This window comes from Myotis myotis, unplaced genomic scaffold, assembly GCF_014108235.1.
Source record: "Myotis myotis isolate mMyoMyo1 unplaced genomic scaffold, mMyoMyo1.p scaffold_m19_p_6, whole genome shotgun sequence".
Classification (NCBI taxonomy): domain Eukaryota; kingdom Metazoa; phylum Chordata; class Mammalia; order Chiroptera; family Vespertilionidae; genus Myotis; species Myotis myotis.
Genome location: NW_023416368.1, coordinates 71709724 through 71731418, shown reverse-complemented (window position 1 = coordinate 71731418; position 21695 = coordinate 71709724). Strand labels below are relative to the sequence as shown.

At 40.7% G+C, this 21695-nt stretch overlaps 1 protein-coding gene across 1 annotated transcript in view; it reads right to left on the bottom strand.

The window, feature by feature from the left end:
• Positions 1-13415: 13415 nt before the first annotated feature.
• The window catches only part of GALNTL6 (polypeptide N-acetylgalactosaminyltransferase like 6), a 955099-nt gene continuing 946819 nt past the window's right edge, over positions 13416-21695 (bottom strand). Inside the window, exon 13 of the mRNA XM_036315018.1 lies at positions 13416-14903. Within this exon, the coding sequence (XP_036170911.1) occupies positions 14736-14903 (168 nt within the window). The 3' untranslated portion in view covers positions 13416-14735. The remainder of the gene's footprint in view (positions 14904-21695) is intronic.

Sequence of the window (21695 nt, the reverse complement as noted above, 5' to 3'; positions counted from 1 at the left end):
AACATTTCCCTGAAGGGATTCAATATAGTCATGGATCACTTAACTATCAGGATGCATTCTGAGAAATGAGTCACTAGGTGATTTTGTTGTTGTGTGAACATCACAGAGTGTACTTACACAAACCCAGATGCCATAGCCCACTACACACCGAGGCTACATGGTTTATAGAGCCTATTGCTTCTAGGCTACAAGCCTATATATCATGTTACCATAGGAAACATGAGATTAAATCAAGCACAAGAGAAAATAATGTGGTCAAGAGATGTATGAGGCTACTGCCGGTATAACACAGCATACCATTTTACAACAACCTTTTCTATAAATAGAAAGGGTACATTCTAAAATAATTATAAAAAGTATTATATAGTAGAGATGGCCAACAGACATATGAAAAAAGCTTCACAACATCACTAATCATCAGAGAAATGCAAATCAAAACCACAATGAGATACCACCTCACACCTATTAGATTGGCTATTGTCACCACGACAAATAAGTGTTGGAGAGGGTGTGGAGAAAAGGGAACCCTCATGCACAGCTGTAAATTGATGCACACATTATGGAAAAGAGTAGGGAGGTTCCTTAATTAAAAATAGAAGTACCATGTGATCCAGCAATTCCACTTTTGGGTATTCATCCAAAGAAATCCAAAACACTAATTTGAAAAGATATATGCACACCTATGTTCATTGCAGCATTACTTACATTAGCCAAGATATGGAAGAAAACTAAATGTCCATTGGTAGATGAATGGATAATGAAGATGTGGTACATATTACTCAGCTATAAAAAGGAATGGAATCTTGCCATTTGTGGCAACATGGGTGGACTTAGGAGGTATTATGCTAAATAAAATAAGTCAGGCAGAGAAAGACAAATACCATATGATTTCATTTACATGTGGAATCTATAAAACAATAAATGAACAAACAAAACAGAAACAAATTCATAGGTACAGAAAACAAATTGTTAGTTGCTAGATGGGGAGGGTAGTTGGGGGGTGGGGAAAAAAGTGAAGAAATTAAGAAGAACGAATAGTTATAAAAGTAGTCACAGGGATGTACAGTACAGCATAGGGAATATAGTTAATAATGTTGTAATAACTATGTACTGTGTCAGATGTGTCCTAGACTTATTGGGGTGATCACTTTGTAATTTATATAAATGTCTAATCACTGGGTTGTACACCTGAAACTACTATAATATTGTATGTCAATTGAAAAATTAAAAAAATATATAAGAAAAACATATTGTATGGTAAATACATAAACCAGTAACCTAGTTGTTTATCATCATTAGCAAGTATTATGTACTTTACATAATTGCATGTGTTGTATTTTTATATCACAGGCAGCGTAATAGGTTTGTTTACACCAGCATCACCACAAATACATGAGTAATGCATTTGTCTTACAACCTTATGAAGGCTATGATGTCAGTAGGTGATAGAAATTTTTTAGTTCCATTATAATCTTAACCAGAACACCCTCATGTATGTGGTCCATCATTGAGCAAAACATCATTATATGGCACATGACAGAATAACATATCTAAATTTGCCATTTCCATCAATAAATAGAGACAGCACATATAATTTGTATACTTACCAGATTGTATTGGACCTCTCCCCCCAAGATTCCTTTCTCTAACTACTGACAATCCCTAGTAAACATCACTACTATATACATTTAAGGTAAAAACATCATCAGGGAAAGAGGGTGGTAGTTTCTCTATGACTTGTATTCCTTCCAATGGGGGAACTACAAAAGGTGGAGTTGAAGCAGTTCAGATTGCTGCAGACTCAGTGTAGACAGGGATTTATGTTCTTCTATGGAAACTTTTTTTCTGTCTACTGCCTAATGGGGCATATTTTGGTTGTGCCTCATTTTTTTTTTTTTTTAGAGCAGCAATTATAAAACAACTTACCATATCAATCCAAGTATCCAGAGGAGGTATATTTCTTATGCTTTAAACTCTAGCGTATTGGCTTCCATTTATATTACTTTTCTCCCTCTCTTGGTCTTTCTATCTTTTTTTAAAATTTAAATTTTTTTATTGTTGAAAGTATTACATATGAGTCTTTCTATCTTCTCCATTCTCTCTGCTCTCCATTTCCAAGGTTGAGTTATGGGAAAATATTGAGAGCAGTAAAGGGAAGTAGGTATCTTTCCTGCCATTCATCCTTTCAGCACAAATTTTAAGCATTTAATATATGCATATTTTAGATGAACTGATATTGGTCTCCAGAGGTCTATTGCTGAAACAGCAGTTAGGGGCCTTGTATTTGTTTTTGTTTTGTTTTGGCTGGTTTGCTTGGTTATAAAGCAGATGATTTATTGTTTCCTTGTTTTTGCTGGGGCTGCAATCTAGCTTGTCAGGAGCAAACCCTGTAGAAAATAGCTTCATTTCATAGCAGCCTTTCCCCAATTTCATTTGTCTCAGGATGCAGTAAAATTGAACAAACACAGTTCATCCCACATTCTGAAAATGGGGTACATTTATCAGGTAAGTCTGTCAACATTATTACCACACTTTGATAGAGGAATTAGCCCTGGTGCATTGCAAAACCAAGGAAGTAAATTAGCAATAAAAACTTAATGTCTTCTTCAGTGTTTTGTTTTACTGTTGAATTCCCTGACAGCAGCCTCCTTCCAAAACCCTCATTCATCAAGAAAACACAACTCTATTGGCAATGTACATAAAGCAAACTACAAAACAGCATTTTTAATATTGTGGGGGGTACTTAATAATTCAGTTGTTTTATAATTTCCACTTTTTAAGAATTAAGTGTATATAACTGCATATCAGAACAGAGAAGACTATATTTTCTTTTCCAAACACAACACTTCCTTTATAAGATTTTTACTTATATTCCTTAAATTACGCTGATTATTATGATGCTATTTTGATACCCTGATTTGATGAGTAAAGATTTTAGGGCAATTTTCAAGCAATGAATAGCCTAGACATCATAATCTAGCAATAATAACACGCGAACAATTTTATTTTACATAAAGCTTCATGCTTACATTTAAAAATAGCAAACAGAACCACGTAGCCTAGATGACTTCAAGGAGCTTCCCAATAAGAGAATCTAAGTATGAAAACCCAAATCCACTTTGTGAACCCTGATAGAGATCAGAATATGCCACCCTAAAATAGGACACTTTGGCATAAGAATTATTTTGAACTAAGGCATTTGAGAACCTGAAATCCTTTATCTGCCTAAAAGCAGAGCCTCCCAAAAGGATTCAATTGTCACAAATCTCCACCCCTGGAAGAATTTTAATCCTTTCTTGGAGGTAGAAGTCAGCACCATACCCTAACAGACATTGTCACAAATTATTATTGTATCTCCCATCTAGTCTCCTAAGGGCCCATTTATATTTCTAAAAAGTCACTTGTTTTTCCATAAGTGCTCTTTCTCCCCCGAACCCCTTCCAAGAAGTCATTTGTTCTCCCAGAAGTACTCCTCTATCCTTATCCATTCCCTATTCAGAAGGTATAATAAGCCTAAAATTCTAACTGCCTCTTTTGGCCCCTTTCTTTTTAAACTCCTATACATGAGTAAATAACTAAATCTGTATTTAAGAAGAGGATAACTATATGTCCCAGTTTCCTCAATTCTGGTTTTCATCTGTTTTTCCGCCATACTTATTAATAACAACTCATTTCGCTCTAAAAAATTATCTAGCTTGTACAGTAAATTATATTACCATCACTGTCTTAGCATCCTTTGCTAAATTGTAAGCTGCTAGAGGGCAGATTTTCATTAAGTACTAACATGTTTCATTTACATTTTGTTTACAAGTTGCACGGCAATATTTTGTTCATTATCATATTTCATAATTAACATGATGCTTTGAGCGAGACTCACCCAGTTAAAGATTTAGCCAGTTTCACCAACAGATAATTGAAAAGATGCTCAACTTCACTATAAGGGAAATGCAAATTGAAACCTCATTATCAACAAGACAAGATGTAACAAGTGTTAGAGAGGATGTGGAGAAAAAGGAATCTTCATAGACTGTTGGTGAGAATAGTAAATTGGTATAGCCACTATGAAAAATAATAGGGAGATTCCTCAGAAATTAAGAATAGAGTTACCATATGACCCAGCAATCCCTCTTCTGGGTATCTACCCGCAAAATTTGAAAATATTTATTCACAAAGATACATGTTCCTGGATGTTCACTGAAGCATTATTCATGATAGCCAAGACATGAAAACAACCTAAGTGTCCTTCCATAGATGACTGGATAAAGAACATGTGGTACATATATACAATGGAAAGGTGAAATAGTGCCATTTGCAACAAGATGGATGGCTCATGAGAGTGTCATGCTAAGTGAAATAGATCAGAAAAGGACAAGAACCATAAGATTTCACTCATACGTGAAGTATAAACTTGAAAGCAACCAATGAACAAACAAAACAAACAAACAAAAATGACTCAGATACAGACCACCGTGTGGTGATTAGTAGAGAGTATGGTGGGGGGAGGGTGAAGAGGCTAAGGAGGGTTACATATATGGTGACAAAAAGAGACTAGCCTTTGGGAGGCGGGCACACAATGCAATATACAGATGATGTATTATAGGAATGTACATTCGAAACTTGTATAATCTTATTAACCCATGTCACCCCAGGAAACTGAATTTTAAAAAGGTTTAGCCAGTTTCAAATGGGAGAGAAGGGCTGCAACTAGGTCAAGAATATTATATTTTTTTTGACAACTGAACAGACATTTTTTCCCTCGCTGTTTGTACCTTTCGGTCTCATGTGAAACCTCACTCTTACGGGTACTCCACAAACTTTTATTGAATTAAATTTAGAGAGAATGCTGAGTCCTCAGAGAAAAGGGCAGCCTGCTGACACTGCCTGAAACAGCTTCTAGTTTGGGAGAAGAGACATGAAGAACGATGTCAAGGAAGATGGGGGATCTTGCTGTCCTACCATTTCTCTTTACCCCAGCAAGAAAGATGCTCTGACTTCCCCAAGTCCCCAAAGGGGGTACACTGACCTGCTGGTCTAACTTCCTTTCTGGAGGGCGTTTACTCAGGAAGGTGGGAATAGGGAAAGATTAAGAAGGAAATGAGAGGCGCAGACTAGTTTCTCAAGGAGCCTCGCTAAGATCTCAGCACCTTGGCCAGTGGCTGGGCCCCAGCAGCCCAGAGAGCAGGGTGCTGTCGGCTCCGCGGGGGAGACATTCATCAGCATGCTAAGAAGCTGCCACCCAGCTGCGCGCATTTGGTCCTGGAGCCCTTCTCCCTCCCTGGCCATTTTGAACCATCACTGCCTCCACTCGTGGGCGTTCTCGGCAGCCCGCAGATGCCCGAGGAATGTAGAAATAAGGTCATTAGCTCCCCTCCTGTTAAGTCTTTCCTGTCACTCACCATGAAGGAACCTGGGCTCCCTGTCCTTTCTCAAGCAGAGGCATTTACCCTCGGGATGAGTTGCCCCAGAGATGGTTTTATTTCAGACATCTCAGTGACTCTGCATAGTTAATACTCATTTGTGCTCGCACTCTTCCTAAGGCCTCCTCTTCTGAGAAAGTGGGTTGGGAGGGTGTGTGCATGTGTGTGCTTGTGTGTGTGGTGTGTGTGTGATATGTGTGTGGTGTGTGTGTGTGTGTGTGTGTGGTGGGTGTGGCTGTGTATGTGTGTATGTGGTATGTGTGTGTGTGGTGTGTGTGTGTGGTTTGTGTGTGGCTATGTGTGGGAGTGTGTGTGTGTGGTATGTGTGTGTGTGGTGTGTGTGTGTGTGGTGTGTTGGGGTGTGTGTGTGTGGTGTGTGGCTATGTGTGTGTGTGTGGTGTGTGTGTGGCTGTGTGTGTTTCTGTGTGTGTGTGTGTGATGTGTGTGTGGCTGTGTGTGTGTGTGGTGTGTGTGGCTGTGTGTGTGTGGCTGTGTGTGTGTGGTGTGTGGCTGTGTGTGTGTGGTGTGTGTGTGTGTGGTGTGGTGTGTGTGTGGTGTGTGTGTGTGACTGTGTGTGGCTGTGTGTGTGTGTGTGCGGCTGTGTGAGTGTGTGTCTCTGTGTGGGGTGTGTTTGTGGCTGTGTGAGTGTGTGTGTTTCTGTGGCTGTGTGTGTGTGTGGTGTGTGTGTGGTATGTGTGGTGTGTGTGTATGTGTGTGTGTGGTGTGGCTATGTGTATGTGTGTGTGGTATGTGTGTGTGTGGCTGTGTGTGTGGGGTGTGTTTGTGGCTGTGTGAGTGTGTGTGTTTCTGTGGCTGTGTGTATGTGTGTGTGTGGTGTGGCTATGTGTGTGTGTGGTGTGTGTGTGTGGCTGTGTGTGGGGGTGTGTGTTTGTGGCTGTGTGAGTGTGTGTGTTTCTGTGTGTGTGGCTGTGTGTGTGTGTGTGGTGTGTGTGTGGTTTGTGTGTGGCTATGTATGTGAGTGTGTGTGTGTGGTATGTGTGTGTGTGGTGTGGCTATGTGTGTGTGTGTGTGTGTGTGTGTGTGTGTGTGTGGCTGTGTGTGTGGGGGGTGTTTGTGGCTGTGTGAGTGTGTGTGTTTCTGTGTGTGTGTGTGTGGCTGTGTGTGTTCCTGTGTGTGTGTGTGGCTGTGTGTGTGTGTGGCTGTGTGTGTGGCTGTGTGAGTGTGTGTTTCTGTGTGTGTGTGTGTGGCTGTGTGTGTTCCTGTGTGTGTGTGTGGGGCTGTGTGTGTGTGTGTGGCTGTGTGTGTGGCTGTGTGTGTGTGTGTGTGTGTGTGTGTGTGTGTGTGTGACCCTCACCATTTGCTGGCGGGTAGATACTAATGAGAAGTGGCACCTTGCTTCAAGGGCAGCATTTCTTTTGCGAGATTATTTCTTTGACATCTAGTCCCTCCCACACTTCCCTGCTGCTTCCTCCAGGACATTAAAAAAATTATCTTAAGGAAAATAAAGCATGGCTGTTTCTTTCTCTTTCTCTCTCAACCTCACCCCCTGCTGGTCTCTGCCTCCTTTAATCCCTTCTCTATTAGGAGAGGGGAGTGTTGTTTTGGACTTCAAGTAGTTTGGATCTGACTAGTTTTAACAGGAATTGAAAGTCCCGATGATAGAAATTTATCCTTTTGATTTGAGATGCCCTGTCTCGGTTTTGGCCCTAAAAGGAGTTTTTGCATCTACTGTACTTTTTCTCCTTCACAAAATCTGAACACACATGGCTTGGATTATTGGCACATGAGCACATTATAAATTCCTTCACAATCCATTTGCCGGGTGATAGAAATCTGAAGAGCAAGCATCAGTAGAGCAAACACTCTTTCACATACATTCCCTTTTTTGTATCCTTAGTGTTCACACACACACACACACACACACAGCCACACACACACACAGCCACATACACACACAGCCACACACACACACACAGCCACACACACACAGCCACACACACACAGCCACACACACACACAGCCACACACACAGCCACACACACAGCCACACACACACACAGCCACACACACACACACAGCCACACACACAGCCACACACACACAGCCACACACACAGTCACACACACACACACACAGCCACACACACACACACACACACACACACACACACACACACCAGAAAAATATTTGGGGGGAAAAAAGCCATTTGGAGGATTTTCTCTGTGTGCTCTTAGAAGCTGAAATTAAAATAAACTGGAAAAAATATTCTCAGTTAACTTTTGTTTTTGAATACAGAGGACAAGGAGGAAATAATCTTTAAAAAAATCTTAGTATTTATTTTCCATGAAAAGGAGGTTACAAATCTGAGAGAACCACAGCTCCTGCATGGTAGAAACACTAAACTTTTCTTTACTTTTGTGACTAGTTCTAATGAAGTTACTGAACTGAAATGAACATAGTGAGATATTGTTCCACTTAAAAGACTTTTAATTAAACTTTAATTAAGCAGTTTTCAAATATGAGAGGAGCCTACCTCCATCATATTTTCACAGTGCATTTGAAATGAGGTCGGTCAGGTATTTGCCACCAAAAAGTAGTGTTTTTTTTCTCAAGACAGAGCTAGTGATAAAGCATGGTTCAGGCTGGGAGGGCTGCGATACCGACAAGCAATGTTACGTAAATAAATTATTTGACCATACTATGCCGTCCTTTGATTTTTAGTACTATTCAACAGTAAGTAGTATGAGTTCACGAACAGCTCAGAGGAAGGAGCAATAAGAATTAAATTATTAACGTGACGTTCAATGCCAGGCACTTAACAGTAGGGATCTTGACCTATTCACTGTAGTTTAATTGAGAAATGTCATTGATTAAAAAGATATTTACCATGAGACCATCATACTGCCTGTTCTTGGTCTTCCAGCTCTGTGATCCTGCTTTAAAGAGCCTTAAAAAAAGAGAACCTTTCTTCTGGCTGTAAATATTTATTGAACTGAGTTACACTCATTTGGATTTTGAGTGAGTTGGGGTGCTATCATTTTCTAATAGGTAGCTTTTAAAAATGATAAATGGCTTCTAAACCCATTCAACATTAATAAGACTATCTTTAAAAAGGCATTTTCAAAATGGTGAGATGATTAATCTAAGCCAAAGTGTGGATACCAAACCATCAGGATCATCATCACCTAGAAACTTGCTAGAAATGTAAATTTTTGGGCCCCATCCCAGATGGAATGAATCAGAAACTTGGGGTGTGTGTCCCAGAGTTTTAACCATCTGTGTTGTACCTCTCCCTCCCGGTGCTTAAATGCTAAGGTTTAATAACCAACGACCTAAGAAAAACTAAAGGGTGTTTGAAAGAAAATGCTCTTGGGTTTGTTTCTTTCAACGTAAGTTTAGCTTTGGATTCCAACTGACCTTTCCTTCAGACATTTGCAGTCCCCGTATGTGAGCAAGACAGCCCTGTCAGAGAAGTAACTTGTTCACTAGTGGTAAGACATTCAGAGTGGAGCACAAAGCAATTCATTACCTTTTCAGTTGTAGACTTTTCTGTGTCTACCAGCCTTATCAAGAAATTCAGACTTAGTAGATTTGAGGTAAGGTCTAGTTATTTACATATTTGCCAGGATACCCAGAAGTGAGAAACTGCTGCCCAGGGAAGTCACATCAGGGCATTTAAAGAGTCTCAGATGGCCGAGGTGAACTGGGCAGAACAAGATACAGAAATAAGGGCAATGAAAGAAGGTCAGTTTGGAACCTTATTGCAAAGTAAGTGCAAAATCTTTGCTTGGTGGCTGTTTTTTTTTCCTGCTGAGGGCTGAACCCATTAATAATCACAAAGCATGCAGTATTTGCTTTAGGATTTTTCATACAGAACTATGCAAATAGCTTTAGTCGATCACTTCTTTTCTTCAGAGTACCTTGGAAATCTCATTAAGAGGGGCTAATCCTGAATTCAGTTTGGTATTCTTACTTTAATAAGCTTGTGGGAAAACCAACAAAAATACACAGGCACAGAGAAGAGCAAACATGATTAAGGGGTTAAGAACATAGCCCCCCAAGAAATGATAGTTCACTTATTTTAAAGTCACTCAATACATCTCATATTTGGTTTTGCTGTGGACTCATGACCCTCTACTGAAGTATGAAGTATGGGGGAGAGTTGAAAAGGCTGAGAACTAAGCATCAAAAGGCCTGAATTCTAGTTATGGATCTGCTGTTAACTTGTTATATGACCTTGACCTGGCAACCCCTTGACTTTGAGCCCTCCAGTTTCTTCATAAGGAGAGTCATATGGTCAATGTCAGATAGAATGCCTCTCTCTCTCTCTCTCTCTCTCTCTCTCTCTCTCTCTCTCATCTATCTCTATCCCTTACCATATATTGAGAATTAATAATATGGCTAGTAGTGAGGACCTCCTGTTTTTTAGCTTGAAAAAGTATAAAATAACTTAGTTGACTTCAAATAAAAAGTTTTAAATTAAGAAAACATTTAAATTAGAATTGTCTTAATTCAGAAAAAAAAAGACTAAGATGAGTGTAAGAACTCTTATTAAAAGGGTTTCATTAAGCAACTTGTAAAGAAACATGTGTATGCAATAGACAATCATCAAATATAACTGGTTTTATCTGGTCCTGTTTGAAGGGCGGGGGTGAGACTAGCTTATTTCTTGTAGGAGACAGGCATTGATAAGTAAAGGATGTTTGAACTGTCCCTAGAGGAACCAGGAAGTAAGCAGGCTAGTGTATTACAGATAGAGCCACCGTATACTTTGCTATACAAACTAGGACACTTTTAAGAGTAAAAGGGGGCACTACCAGTAATTACGCAGGACAGCAGGCATAACGCAGGAGTGTCCCTGGTAAACCAGGACCTATGTCACTTAGTGATAAACAATCCTCCCCAGGGTGAATACAAGGACAGAGTAAAGTCATCCACAACAAGATTCTGAAATGTAGCTGCCTTTCTGTACTGAGGCCGGTCACATCACTATGGGACCAAGCAAATGTGGAGAGTGGCAGATTGCGGAAACCCTGGCAGGTTATTGTGGGGTGAGCTGGAGGGGGCAACTTCAGGCAGGAGGGACAGAGAAATGCTCCCAGGTCTCCCTCTCTGAAGCGAAGTGCCAAACATGTGCCCTGGTTGCTGTCTGCTAAGTCACAGGACCAGACACGCCAGCCTGGTGCGTCAAGTGGATAGATGAGTGGCTGCGAATAAAAGCTTCAGGCCAATGTCAAGTCTACCAAATAGAGTTGCAAACAGCTCCCAGTTCTGCAAGCAAAGGCTACAGACATTAATCAAAGAGCAATCCTCCAATGTCGGCAGTGTGGGGAAGACCGGCCACTTGTCACGCTTCGGCGTCCTCGCCACAGTTCCACACATGGAGAGTAATTACAGTTAGCGGTGTCATCTGAGAGTTATTATGGCAAGGGATGAACTTGTCGACGAGCTGGATGGAGAGGATTATGTGCACCCACGTGTAGAGATACAATTTACCTCTTGCCATTTATATTTACTCCCAGAATCATAGGGAATCACTTAAAAATACTTTCCCTTTGAGGTTTTCTGTCTCAGGGTGTATATAAAATGCCTTACACCCAGGCCTGACTGCCTTATCTCCAGTGCCTCTTTATGAAAGCATATTACAGCCTTCCTAAATGGTTTGCCAGGGATAAATCAAGGTTCACAAGAATCACATATTATTAGGATGGTTCCAAATTCTGAATAATATAACCCGGCAGCATTTGAAGGCCGGGGGAAATGTCCACTCCTGGGAAAGATTCTGTAACACTTCAGATGGGAAATCAAAAGCGGGGGGGGGGGGGGGGGGGGGTCTTGCCATCAGTTCTGTCCTCGTCCTCAGGTGTGTGAGGTCCTGGGCAGGGAATGTCAATACAGGGTGGGTGTGGCCTTCCTTGATTGAACCTTGACCTTTGTAAAGTGTCATTGGCTCTTTTGATTGGTCTGACATAAACAGTGCTGGTCTTTCCAATAAAAACACACACACACACACACCTTTTTTGCTATTCTGATGGAGATAGTTATAAAAGGATCGAAATAGAAGTTATCTTTTTTTATGGAAGGGCAAGAAGCACAAAGTAGTTATTTATATGCCCTTTATTGACCTTTTGGGTGTTTTTACTTTAAGAAAAACAACCAACCATATATAATTGCCCCTAAAAGCAATGATGTCAAGTGTTGGCATTGGTTTTATGTTTGGCAAGATCAAGAAGAGGATGGGCCTAACATTCTCCTTTATTGGTTATAAATCCATTTTCAATATATGTTATGCATTTATTTTATAAAGCTCTATGTTATTCATTCACAAAATAATCCTTTAACTGGCATTATTCACTGAGGCCTCAGATATAATGAATACATTTAAAACCAGTCATGTGATCACATTAATATTTTGAACTAAATAGTAGTAGTAGACATAGACACCAATACATCGTTATTGCCATGGTGCTAATCCAGCCTTGAAACAAAGTATAAATCCCACAATTAGTTCACAACTGTTTTCCAGCACAGACTTTTCTCAGTAAATACACAAAAAGGATTTAATAAATTAACTACTTCCTAACTTCTGACAAAGTCGTCTCTTATGGAGAAGTAGTAATTTTTGAGGTCAGATGAAGTTTATGACATTTTCCCTCTCATTCTGAACAGCTGAGTACTGATCAGCATCTAAATCATGTTCTTTCCAGAGAAGAGAATCTTTCTGAAATCTGTTCAGTCCTCTTGGCCAAATAGATACACCAACATATGCAATTTCCTACTTTTCAGAATGGTAATGGTGGTATTTCAAGTAGAGTCCCAACCCTGGGTGGTATGGGGAATGCCTCCTGACATGTGCTTATTGCCAGAGCCTGGCCCTGCTGCTTAGGGGGAGATTCTTGTGGCTTCATTTTATTCTATTGGGATGGTTCCCATTTGCAAACATTTAACAATTTTTTGGCAGTTTGAAATTTCAATTTTGGCTTTGATTGTGTCAAGCTTCTCTTTTTTTTGTTTGTTTGTTTCGTTAGTTTTAAATTTTTACATTACGTCCTTGGACTCAAAGGTGAGATTAGATCCAAAAGGTAGTTTCTCTATAATCAGGAAACCAATCTTTGTTGATCCTGCAGGTTACATTAAAATGATGCGATATCCAGACTTTCTCTGAGGACAGTTGCCAACATGCTATGGCTAGCTTCCCATGATTAGAGCATCTAACACAGCTGTCCAGGGTGCAGGACCCAATGTTGACGCTTGCGTAGAAGTGTAAATAGCAGTCAACTGATTAATGACATAATGAGAATTTTTATAGGCACTTCTACTTCTAAAACCAGATTGCTCTCTGAACACTTGAGACAAAGCTTCTCTCACTCTCTGAATTGCCCAGTACACAGGTTCATTTTTCACTATTGATTTTCTCTACTATGCATCTTGAAACCTTCAAGATCTCTTGACCTACTCAAAAAAAATCTGTCAGTTTAAAAAGAAGAGTTCTTCAAAAGAATGCTTGAAAAATCAGTAAAGATAACAAAATAGCTCTTCCCCAACTATTAGCAGGGCAGCTTAACTGGACATTTTGATTAGATTTCGAGGAGAGAACAAAACCACGAACATTTACAAGAAGAGGTTTCATATAGTGAAGCTTCTGAGTGTGAATGCTCCTCTTGTAGGCATCCCCAGGGAGGTGTGATGTTTCAGCTAGTGATGGGAAATGGTGAGTTAAATCAGCGGAATAATCAGAACCGCCTCGGGTAGCAGAGTGAGGCGACACAGAGCAGGAGGAGGCACTGAACGGGCTCAGAAGACCCCTCTGCCCTGCCAGGAAGGAGGGCCATCCTCTCTGGGCTTGTGTCATTTATCGATAAAAACAAAGGGATTGGACTAAGAGTCTTCCCAATTCTAAAATTCACTGCTTCTATATCCAAGACGATGTGTACATTTTAACAAGGAAACCACATTAAGAGAAAACAATGAAAGCAAAATAAACACTTCTTTCTACTAGAAAAAACTTGAGGAATGTAAAATAAACATAATTTTTTTTCTTAAGACCCATCTTAATCTCTCTATATATTCCTCTCCCACCCCCGTTATTATTGAAAAGTAAAAAAAAAAAAAAGATTGTCTTAAGGATTAAATGCTCCACTTAGCTTTTTAATCATCCCTTTCTTCACCCCTGAAATATTGTCCCATTTACAGAAAACAGTGTCAGAAGCACTTTATTAATGGAAATTCCTTCGGTGCACGTCCAAGTAAAACAAAAACATCATTAATATCAGTGACATAAAACAAAAAATATCTAAAACCAAACAAACAAAACCACTTCTATGTCCCGAGGACTGACCAAACAGAATTGAAGCGAATGGAGACATTTTCACACGGCACTTGGAGTGTAGATTTATTTGGGTTTAAGAATCTCCTTAAACAAATTACATCAACCTCACTCCATTCCCTTCCTTAATAAAAATTATGACTGGACAAACATCAGGCTTCTAGAATTCTAAAAAGAATAGAAAAGTAAAAATCGATTTCCTACGGAAGTCCCTCTCCTAAACCTTACGTAGTTTTGCTGCCTCTGTGAAATCATTCTCTTTGGAGTAACCGGGTAGCATAGTGTTCTGATTTTGTTTTTAAAGTGGATTCATACAAGGGCACTGAATTCGAGCTTCAGCTGATGGATGGAGCATGAACTTTTAGGAAAAATAAGTTACTTCTGCCCGAAAAGGAAAATGGCCGGTGCAAGAACGGAAACACTGGAAGTCCGTTTCATGATGTAATTTAAGTCTTACATTACATAGCACACCTTCATTTAAAAAACAACAACAAGAAAACAGAATGGTATGAGCACTCTAAAATCATCTGCAGCACTTTGAAGGGTTAAACCTGCTTAACCCATTCTTAGTCAGAGAATGGCACCAAAGAGTCCAGCTCGCCCGTTCAGCGTGGCTAGTTCTACACCTGCGGGATCTTCAGGTTGTCAGAGCAGTCATGCACTCCATTTCCACCCCCCTCCCACCCGAATGATAGGATCCATTCATAGCTACTCACTACTGCAGGATTTGACCTGAGAAATGCTAGGATTTATTAACTCAGCAGTTGTTTTGAAACATCCCTAAATAATCTTCGCCCTTGGCCAGCAAGGGAACTGCTAGTCTCAAGTTCTCAGAAGCAGCTGGTGAGGTTCTCCGCCAAGTTCTTCAGATGCAGGAAGTTCTCCAGGACAACCTACTTTAACGTGGCATTGACGGGCCTTTAAACCAGGCTTCCTAGATCGAGGAAATGTTATTCCCGATGCCTTCCACCCCGGTGCTGGAGAAATTTTAGTTTTTTTAGAATCTGGAGGTCATCACTCCTTCTTTCCTTCTAGGAGCTGGCATGGTGGTTAAATTTTTCTAAAACAGTCATATTAATATGTTCAAAAATCCACTGCTGAGTCTCAGATAGGGGGTCACATCTGGCCATGAAAATCTTCTTCTCTGCGGGGTTGCAATCCATGCAGCTGTTGCTCACAGGATGGAATAATGTTCTGTCCTGGAGAGATCAGAAAGAAACGACTGACATAATATATGGTGACTGGTTAGAACCCAAAATATACAGAGGGAGCAAAATATCCCCGTTTATATTTTAGTCTATACTCCTGGTGTAAAAAATAGATTATCTCCCCAAATCAAACAAAAGCAGCTTGAGTTGCACATGGAACATGGTTTCCTGGGATCCCTCTGTACTAAGTAAGGCCTCCAAGCAGGTTCAATCAGAAGCAAAGAATTCGTTCATTCAGTGATACTTTTAAAAAAAGCAGTCCATCATTTTTTTACTCTGTGGTAGACATTTTGCTTCTTGGTTGGGTTTTGAAGATAGTAAGCATGTGAGGTTGCTTATCAAGTAGTTAATAACCTAGTTATCTGGGGGAGAGGCATGTATACAAAAATGATAACTTTGTCTATAAACAGAAACACACACACACACATACACACACGCATACACATACTAGAACAGTCAGAATTTTTCCTACCCTGTACTGAGCCTCTAACTGCAAGGGGAACTACAAAAGAAACAGGAACCAAAATGAGGTAGGTGCTCAGTTGCCTTAATCAGAAAATGAATATGGGGAAGGGGATAAGAGACACACAGGCAATATCTCAACCTACAAACTCAAATTCGTTAGCACTTGAACTTCAGTCTCTTCTCAATCCCTTTAGTGTCATTCCTGTGGTGCAATTCTCATTGCTTTCTGTAAAATGGAGGAGGCAGTGTTCACTTAAAAAAAAAAAAAGGTTGCTAAGTACATGATAAAGATAACAGCCCTCTGAATGAAAGGTACTGGGGGGCGTGGGCACGCAAGCGTAAGAGGCAAGCAAGCTCACTATCTGACTGGCTCTATTAACACACACCCCCTTTTATTGTGCAAGTAGAAAGAGGAAGTTCATTTAAGAGAAAAGGATCCCTTCTTAAGTAGCAATGAAACTTTTGTCTCTTACAATGTCTATGCTAAAAAAGAAAAATGCCAATAACATGTAAAAGCTTCCCCAAATCACTGCTTCAATTTGAGGGTCAAATAATGTTGTCTTATTTACCTCAGGACATGTTTAGAGGCTCTGTGTTCTTTCACTGGGGAATATTAGACTTGCAATGCTTTTGGAATCTAAGAGTTTCCCAGGCACCCTGTGCAAACATTGCTGGATTGCTCCTGGATGTTAAGACTCCACCGACCAATATTTGATGTTCTTTTAGGGCCCGGATGTTTGCATAGTTAGGCACGGTGTGAAGGGAGGAAGCATAAGAAAGGAGAAAGTCAGCTGCCTGCAATTTAGTTTTCACATTTCTAGTTTCAATGTAAAGAAAGAGCTGTGCCTAATACAAAGGCGCATTCTTCTGTTCTCTTTACGGGGTTCCTGAGTCTACTGTGGATTTTCCTTTTCTTACACAAAGAATGCTCCTGAGGCCTCCTTCCCACTCCTACTCTCCCCCACCCCCACCCCACCAACTGGGCTGCTGTTTGACTTCAGGGGAGGCTCTGAGGGACTGTCTCCTACTCTGAGTGGAGGGAGCAGATTCTAGGAGGAAGGAGAGTGCCCTGCAGCTCACCCCACATCCCTCTCTCTTGGGGTCCATCCTTGCCATCAAGTGGCTATCCCTTCTGATAGCCGCTGTAGCTCCCTGGGCAGCAGTGTCCTTCACCCCCTTGCTTTCATCCTTCCCAGCATCTCTCATGCTCAGCCTCTTTCCAGATTAGCAGCATGGGGGTAATGGATTTAGATCTGCTTTTCACAGAGCGTTCTCAAGCTGTTAAAATGCATGAAAATTAATTCTATGGACCTGCTAAATTATAATTCACTCCATTCCAGGTACAAGTACTACCTCCCCCATCTATCTGTATTTCTTCCTATTGTCACCTTTATCAATAGCTCAAGCGGGGACCTCCATATGTTTGCAGTTTCTCCCCAAAAACACATATTTCCATGAAAGCTTAAACAAGTACCTGTTTTTATTCTCTTTCTTTTACTGGTTTGTGCACCTCGGCGTGGATGCACAAGCCAAACTAGATTTTATGAACATTTTATTTTCTCCAACCTTATTTTCTGAGCCATAAGGTGATCATATTTTTTCCAAATCTCAAATTAGAACACATGCTCTGACAAATACAGGTATACGCATGGGGCCAGCCAGGAAGGATATGCAAATTCAGCACTACCCTGGAAAATCCAGAATGTGTGTTCTGCGATTGCACTTCATGTTCTCCTGAAAGTTGAATTCCCTAAATCTATCTATGTCTGAGAAACTTCATCAGTAAAATGGGGGGAGGGGGTGTGGATAAAATCAATCTCGAAGGCCTCTCCCAGCCATAAAATTGAATGATGCCCATTTTATGGCAAAGGTCAATCATGACAGAGACAAATGATGGGACATCAGAACAGAGACTATCAGCATAAGCAGTGCACCAACAGATTGACTGTTCTCTGGTTACAGACCGAGTTCTGCTCACCCTTGTCTGTGGAGTATCCAGTAGGTCCTAGAGGTCAAGCTTCTGGAAGCATCTTCAGCCTTCCCCAAGCATGCATTATCCACGTTTGACCTTTGGGGCTACATAATTGTCATCTTTATGTTTCTACTCAGCTAAGCTTTTTGATTATTAAATGTCTTTACTGATGCTTTTCCCGGCTGGAACTAAGTCAGTGGGTTGAGCAATCGTTGGTGAATATGGTCTCTTGCTCTATGACAGCTTTTTACTCCTCTACCCTTCATGGCCTCGGTCATGACAACAGATGGCTGTAACCAAACTGAATACAGTTTTTTTTTCTTTGGACTAGGCTTCTCAGTGCGTTGGCAAGTCTGTCATTCACAACAATCCTCCTTAAAGGGCTTTTTAAAACTGGACTGTTCTTTGCTCAGTCCCAGGGGATAGTCATAGCATATATCTCGCTGTTCAAAATGTAATTGCAACAAACTTCCTCTCCCATACTCCTTCCACCTTCCCTGACTGCTTCCTCCCTTGCTTTTATTTGTTTTTGTTTTTGCTAAGAAATTGGAAATTCTTGAGCAGGAAATGAAAAAAGTTCATGTCCAGGTTTATAGACCTGCCCTTCAGAATCAAAGCAGGTCAGTCAGTCCACGCTGTGAAAGGGGTGGGTGGGATTTTTCAGGTAGCTCATTTGAGAGGGGCATTTCTTCCAAGCAGGCCTGCGATTTGGTTGGCTTCTGTGTTATACTTGGTGGCATTTGCAGGCCAGCATTAAATTTTATTACATGTCATACTTCCTTAGGGTCTGAGCTATGAAAGAATGAGTACATTGTAGGAAACATTCCACACTGTGTTCAGATGAATAAAAGAACCAGACACCACAGATGCAAAGGCAATAAAGCAGGTGGGTAAGTTCATAATGCATAGGAAGATGAGTCTGAGACTAAAACTTCCACACTGTGGGAGGGGAAGCAACCTAGTCAAGGGCTGGGATTTTGTTCCACAGGGCATTTGGGCCAAATTCCAGTCATGCCCCTTACTTGTTGTGTGACCTTGAACAGCTATTTAATTCTCTGAACCTTAGCTTCCTCATCTGTAAAATACAGACATGATATCTATTTCACAAGTTTGTTGGAAGGATAAGAGTTAATATATGTAAACTCACTGGCACAATACCCTACATGTAATAACTAAGTAATAGTGATTCCATTTTCCACTTCTCTAATTTATTTTTAGCCAAGGAGCATTCCCTAATTCTAAAAATCAGAATGTACTAACCATCTGGTCTGAGACTAGCTATTCAAGACCTAATTACAATTTCTGAAGCCCTGGCAAAATAAAATTTGCAAACATTAAGGCCTGCCTCAACTAGTTATCCAACTTGATATACCAGAACCTTCTGTGTTAAGCAAAAGAAATTATGGAATAAAGGTCATTGACGGTTTTAGAATGAGCTCTTCTGTGTAATTTGGTCAATTTGTATGTGATCTATGCATTTAGGTCCTTTTCTTGAAATACAACATTATTCAGGTCGGTTGAGTTCAACAAATACTTATTAAGTGCCTATTATTTTCTGATATGTATTAGGAGATAGGCATAGAAAGATAAGATGTATTCTCCTGACCCAAGAAGTTGGGGAAACCAATAGGTAAACAAGAAATGTTTGAAGTAAAAAAAAAAATATCAATAAGATTGTAGACTTTGGGGAATAGAATGGATTGGGATATTTCAGACATAGAGAAAAACATGTGAAAAGAGAAATGTGAAATAACATGTACATCTATGCATTCAATTTATTCAACAAAAATTCATTTGAAACCTACTATTTATCAGGTACTGTTTTGGGGGGTTAAAATTTACCAATAAACTTAAGAAGGTAAATATTCCCTGCCTTCTGAAACTTACATGTTAGAGGGAGGGGTAAAGGGGGGGAGCATTGAGGCACTGACAATAAATGATGAGCATAATAGGTAAAATATATATCCCGTGTGCAAATTTAATGTGGAAAGGGTGCCTTAGTCAGTTTGGCTCAGGGGATAGAGCGTCAGCCTGCAGACTGAAGGGTCCCGGGTTTGATTCTGGTCAAGGGCATATGCCACGGTTGCAGGCTCAAGCCCCAGTAGGGGGCATGCAAGAGGCAGCTGATCAATGATTCTCTCTCATCACTGATGTTTCTCTCTCTCCCTCTCCCTTCCTCTCTGAAATCAATAAAAATATATTTAAAAAAATAAATAGGTGGCAAGGGTAAGCCTCATTGAGAAGGTAACATTTGGGTGGCCTCGAAGAAGGTGAAAGGATTAGCCATGCAAATATGTGGGGGAAGAGGGTTCCAGACAGAGGGAATAGCCAGTGCAAAAATGCTAAGCAAGAATGCACCATGGTGGGTTAGAGAAACAGCAAGTAGGCAAGAGTGAAGAAGAGTGGTGGGAGATGATGTCAGAGTTAGTGGAGGGCTAGGTTATGTGCTATGGAGGACCAGCGGGTTATTTGGTATGGCTGAGCACAAGGTGCAAGGAGGGGAGTTCTAGACTATGATATCATGAAGAGATATCATGAAGAGAATGGGGTACAACGCTAAGCCTTGGCTATTCATGCAACTGTTGGGGAGTAGTTATTGGAGGATTTAAAAGAGTAGAGCCACAGGATCCCTATTTTGGGTGGATCGTGCTAGTGGTAGAGAGGAGAATGGAGGCGGGAAGGAAGACATTGGACTCTAGCCAAGAGAACAGTTGGTGGCTACAGCAATCATCAGGATTTAAGCTTAGGCAAAAGCAAAAGCAATGGGGGATGAGTTGGAAGAGTCCAAGAAATGATGTGAGAGATATTTGAGAAGTAACATATGGGGCGGTCTGATTAATGGGATGCGGGGGTTAGGGTAGAGGGAATCAGTGGATGCCTGGAGGAAAAGCAGTTTTGAGGTAAGAAATGCAGAAAAAGGAACAGGAATGGGGGGTGGGAATGATAGTGATTTCTGTTTGAGGTATAATGAGTTGGAGACATTTCTGGAACATCCAGGTTTAGATACCCAGTAAACAGCCCAGTAAGTTTACTGGACCTCAGGATAGCTCCTCTATGTAAAGGGAAGAACTGAAATACTCATTCCTATTGACCGCTCATTTCCATGTACCATACATTGAAACAGAATGCTTTTGTGAGAGAGAACCCATTAGGTCCAATGCCTTTAGTGTCTAATATGAATATGGGAGGACGAAGATTTGGAATTATGAGACTCGTTTTTAATCCCAGCTTTACCTCTGACAATAATCTTTGATGGCCACTTAGTTGGTCAGGGATTTAGGTTTTCTATCTGCAAAATGAATGGGGTGGAGAGGAGGCAAGTGGGATGAGATAAGGAATAAAAAGATATGCCCTCCTACAGCCTGGTGCTGTGGAAAAGGACAAGGTTGATATATGAATATCCTGTGAGTTCCGGAAGAAAGACAAATTAGGTAGGTTTTGTCTGCCTATTTTTACTTTGGGCATCTGGGAAAATGCAAATAACCCCTTGATAGGCATAATAAGGAAAAGGCAGCCTTGCCGTCTATCATTTCCATTTTTTTCTTTGACAGGTAGAATTCCTCACAGGAGGAGAAAATTGGTCTTGCATCAGTGGGTAATTTGGCCAATCAGAAATAATGCCTCTTAATGTCCTGACAGAGCCCCTGGGTGTGTGCGCTGAGGCAGTGTCAGCCACAGCAGACCTCCATCCTCTCCTTCTGCTCCTGTCACTTGCTCTTCTGGGCTACAGGCAAATGGTGAGCCTGAATGTGTCCGCAGTTCTCCTCAGAGCAGCCAGAATAAGTTGAATGTCTCTCAGACCATTCAAAGACTTCCTGGTTGCACAGCTAAATTCTTAGCCTGGCCTATAAGGTCTTGTATGATCCTGCCCCTGGCCAGATGTCTGTCCATATAACTCAAATTTTCCCTCACACTCATACCTTTCAACTGGCTTTTCTTTGTTCTCCCAGGAAACCAAAATCTTGCCTACTTCAGGGCCTTTGCACAAGCAGATCCTTGTATCTGGGATGTTTTTCTCTATCACTTTCTTTACTTAGGATTCCCACTCAATTTTTATGTCTCCACTGAAAAGTTAATTTGCCAGAGAAGCCTTGCTTACCTCTCTGACATGGGTAAAACCCAGTGTTTTGCATTTTCATATTGTCTTGTACACTTAATTTATTGAATTATTTTGGTCTGCTTCTCCACAGGACTGAAAGTCCCCAGAGTAGAGAAAACCCATTTGTTCTGTAGCTTGTTTTTATCTGTCCATAGCTTTTCATCTCCCCTCAGTGAACTTGTGGGAGTCATGTAAACATCATAATAGCTGCTATTTATTGAATATGTATCTGTCTCTGGCAGTGCTA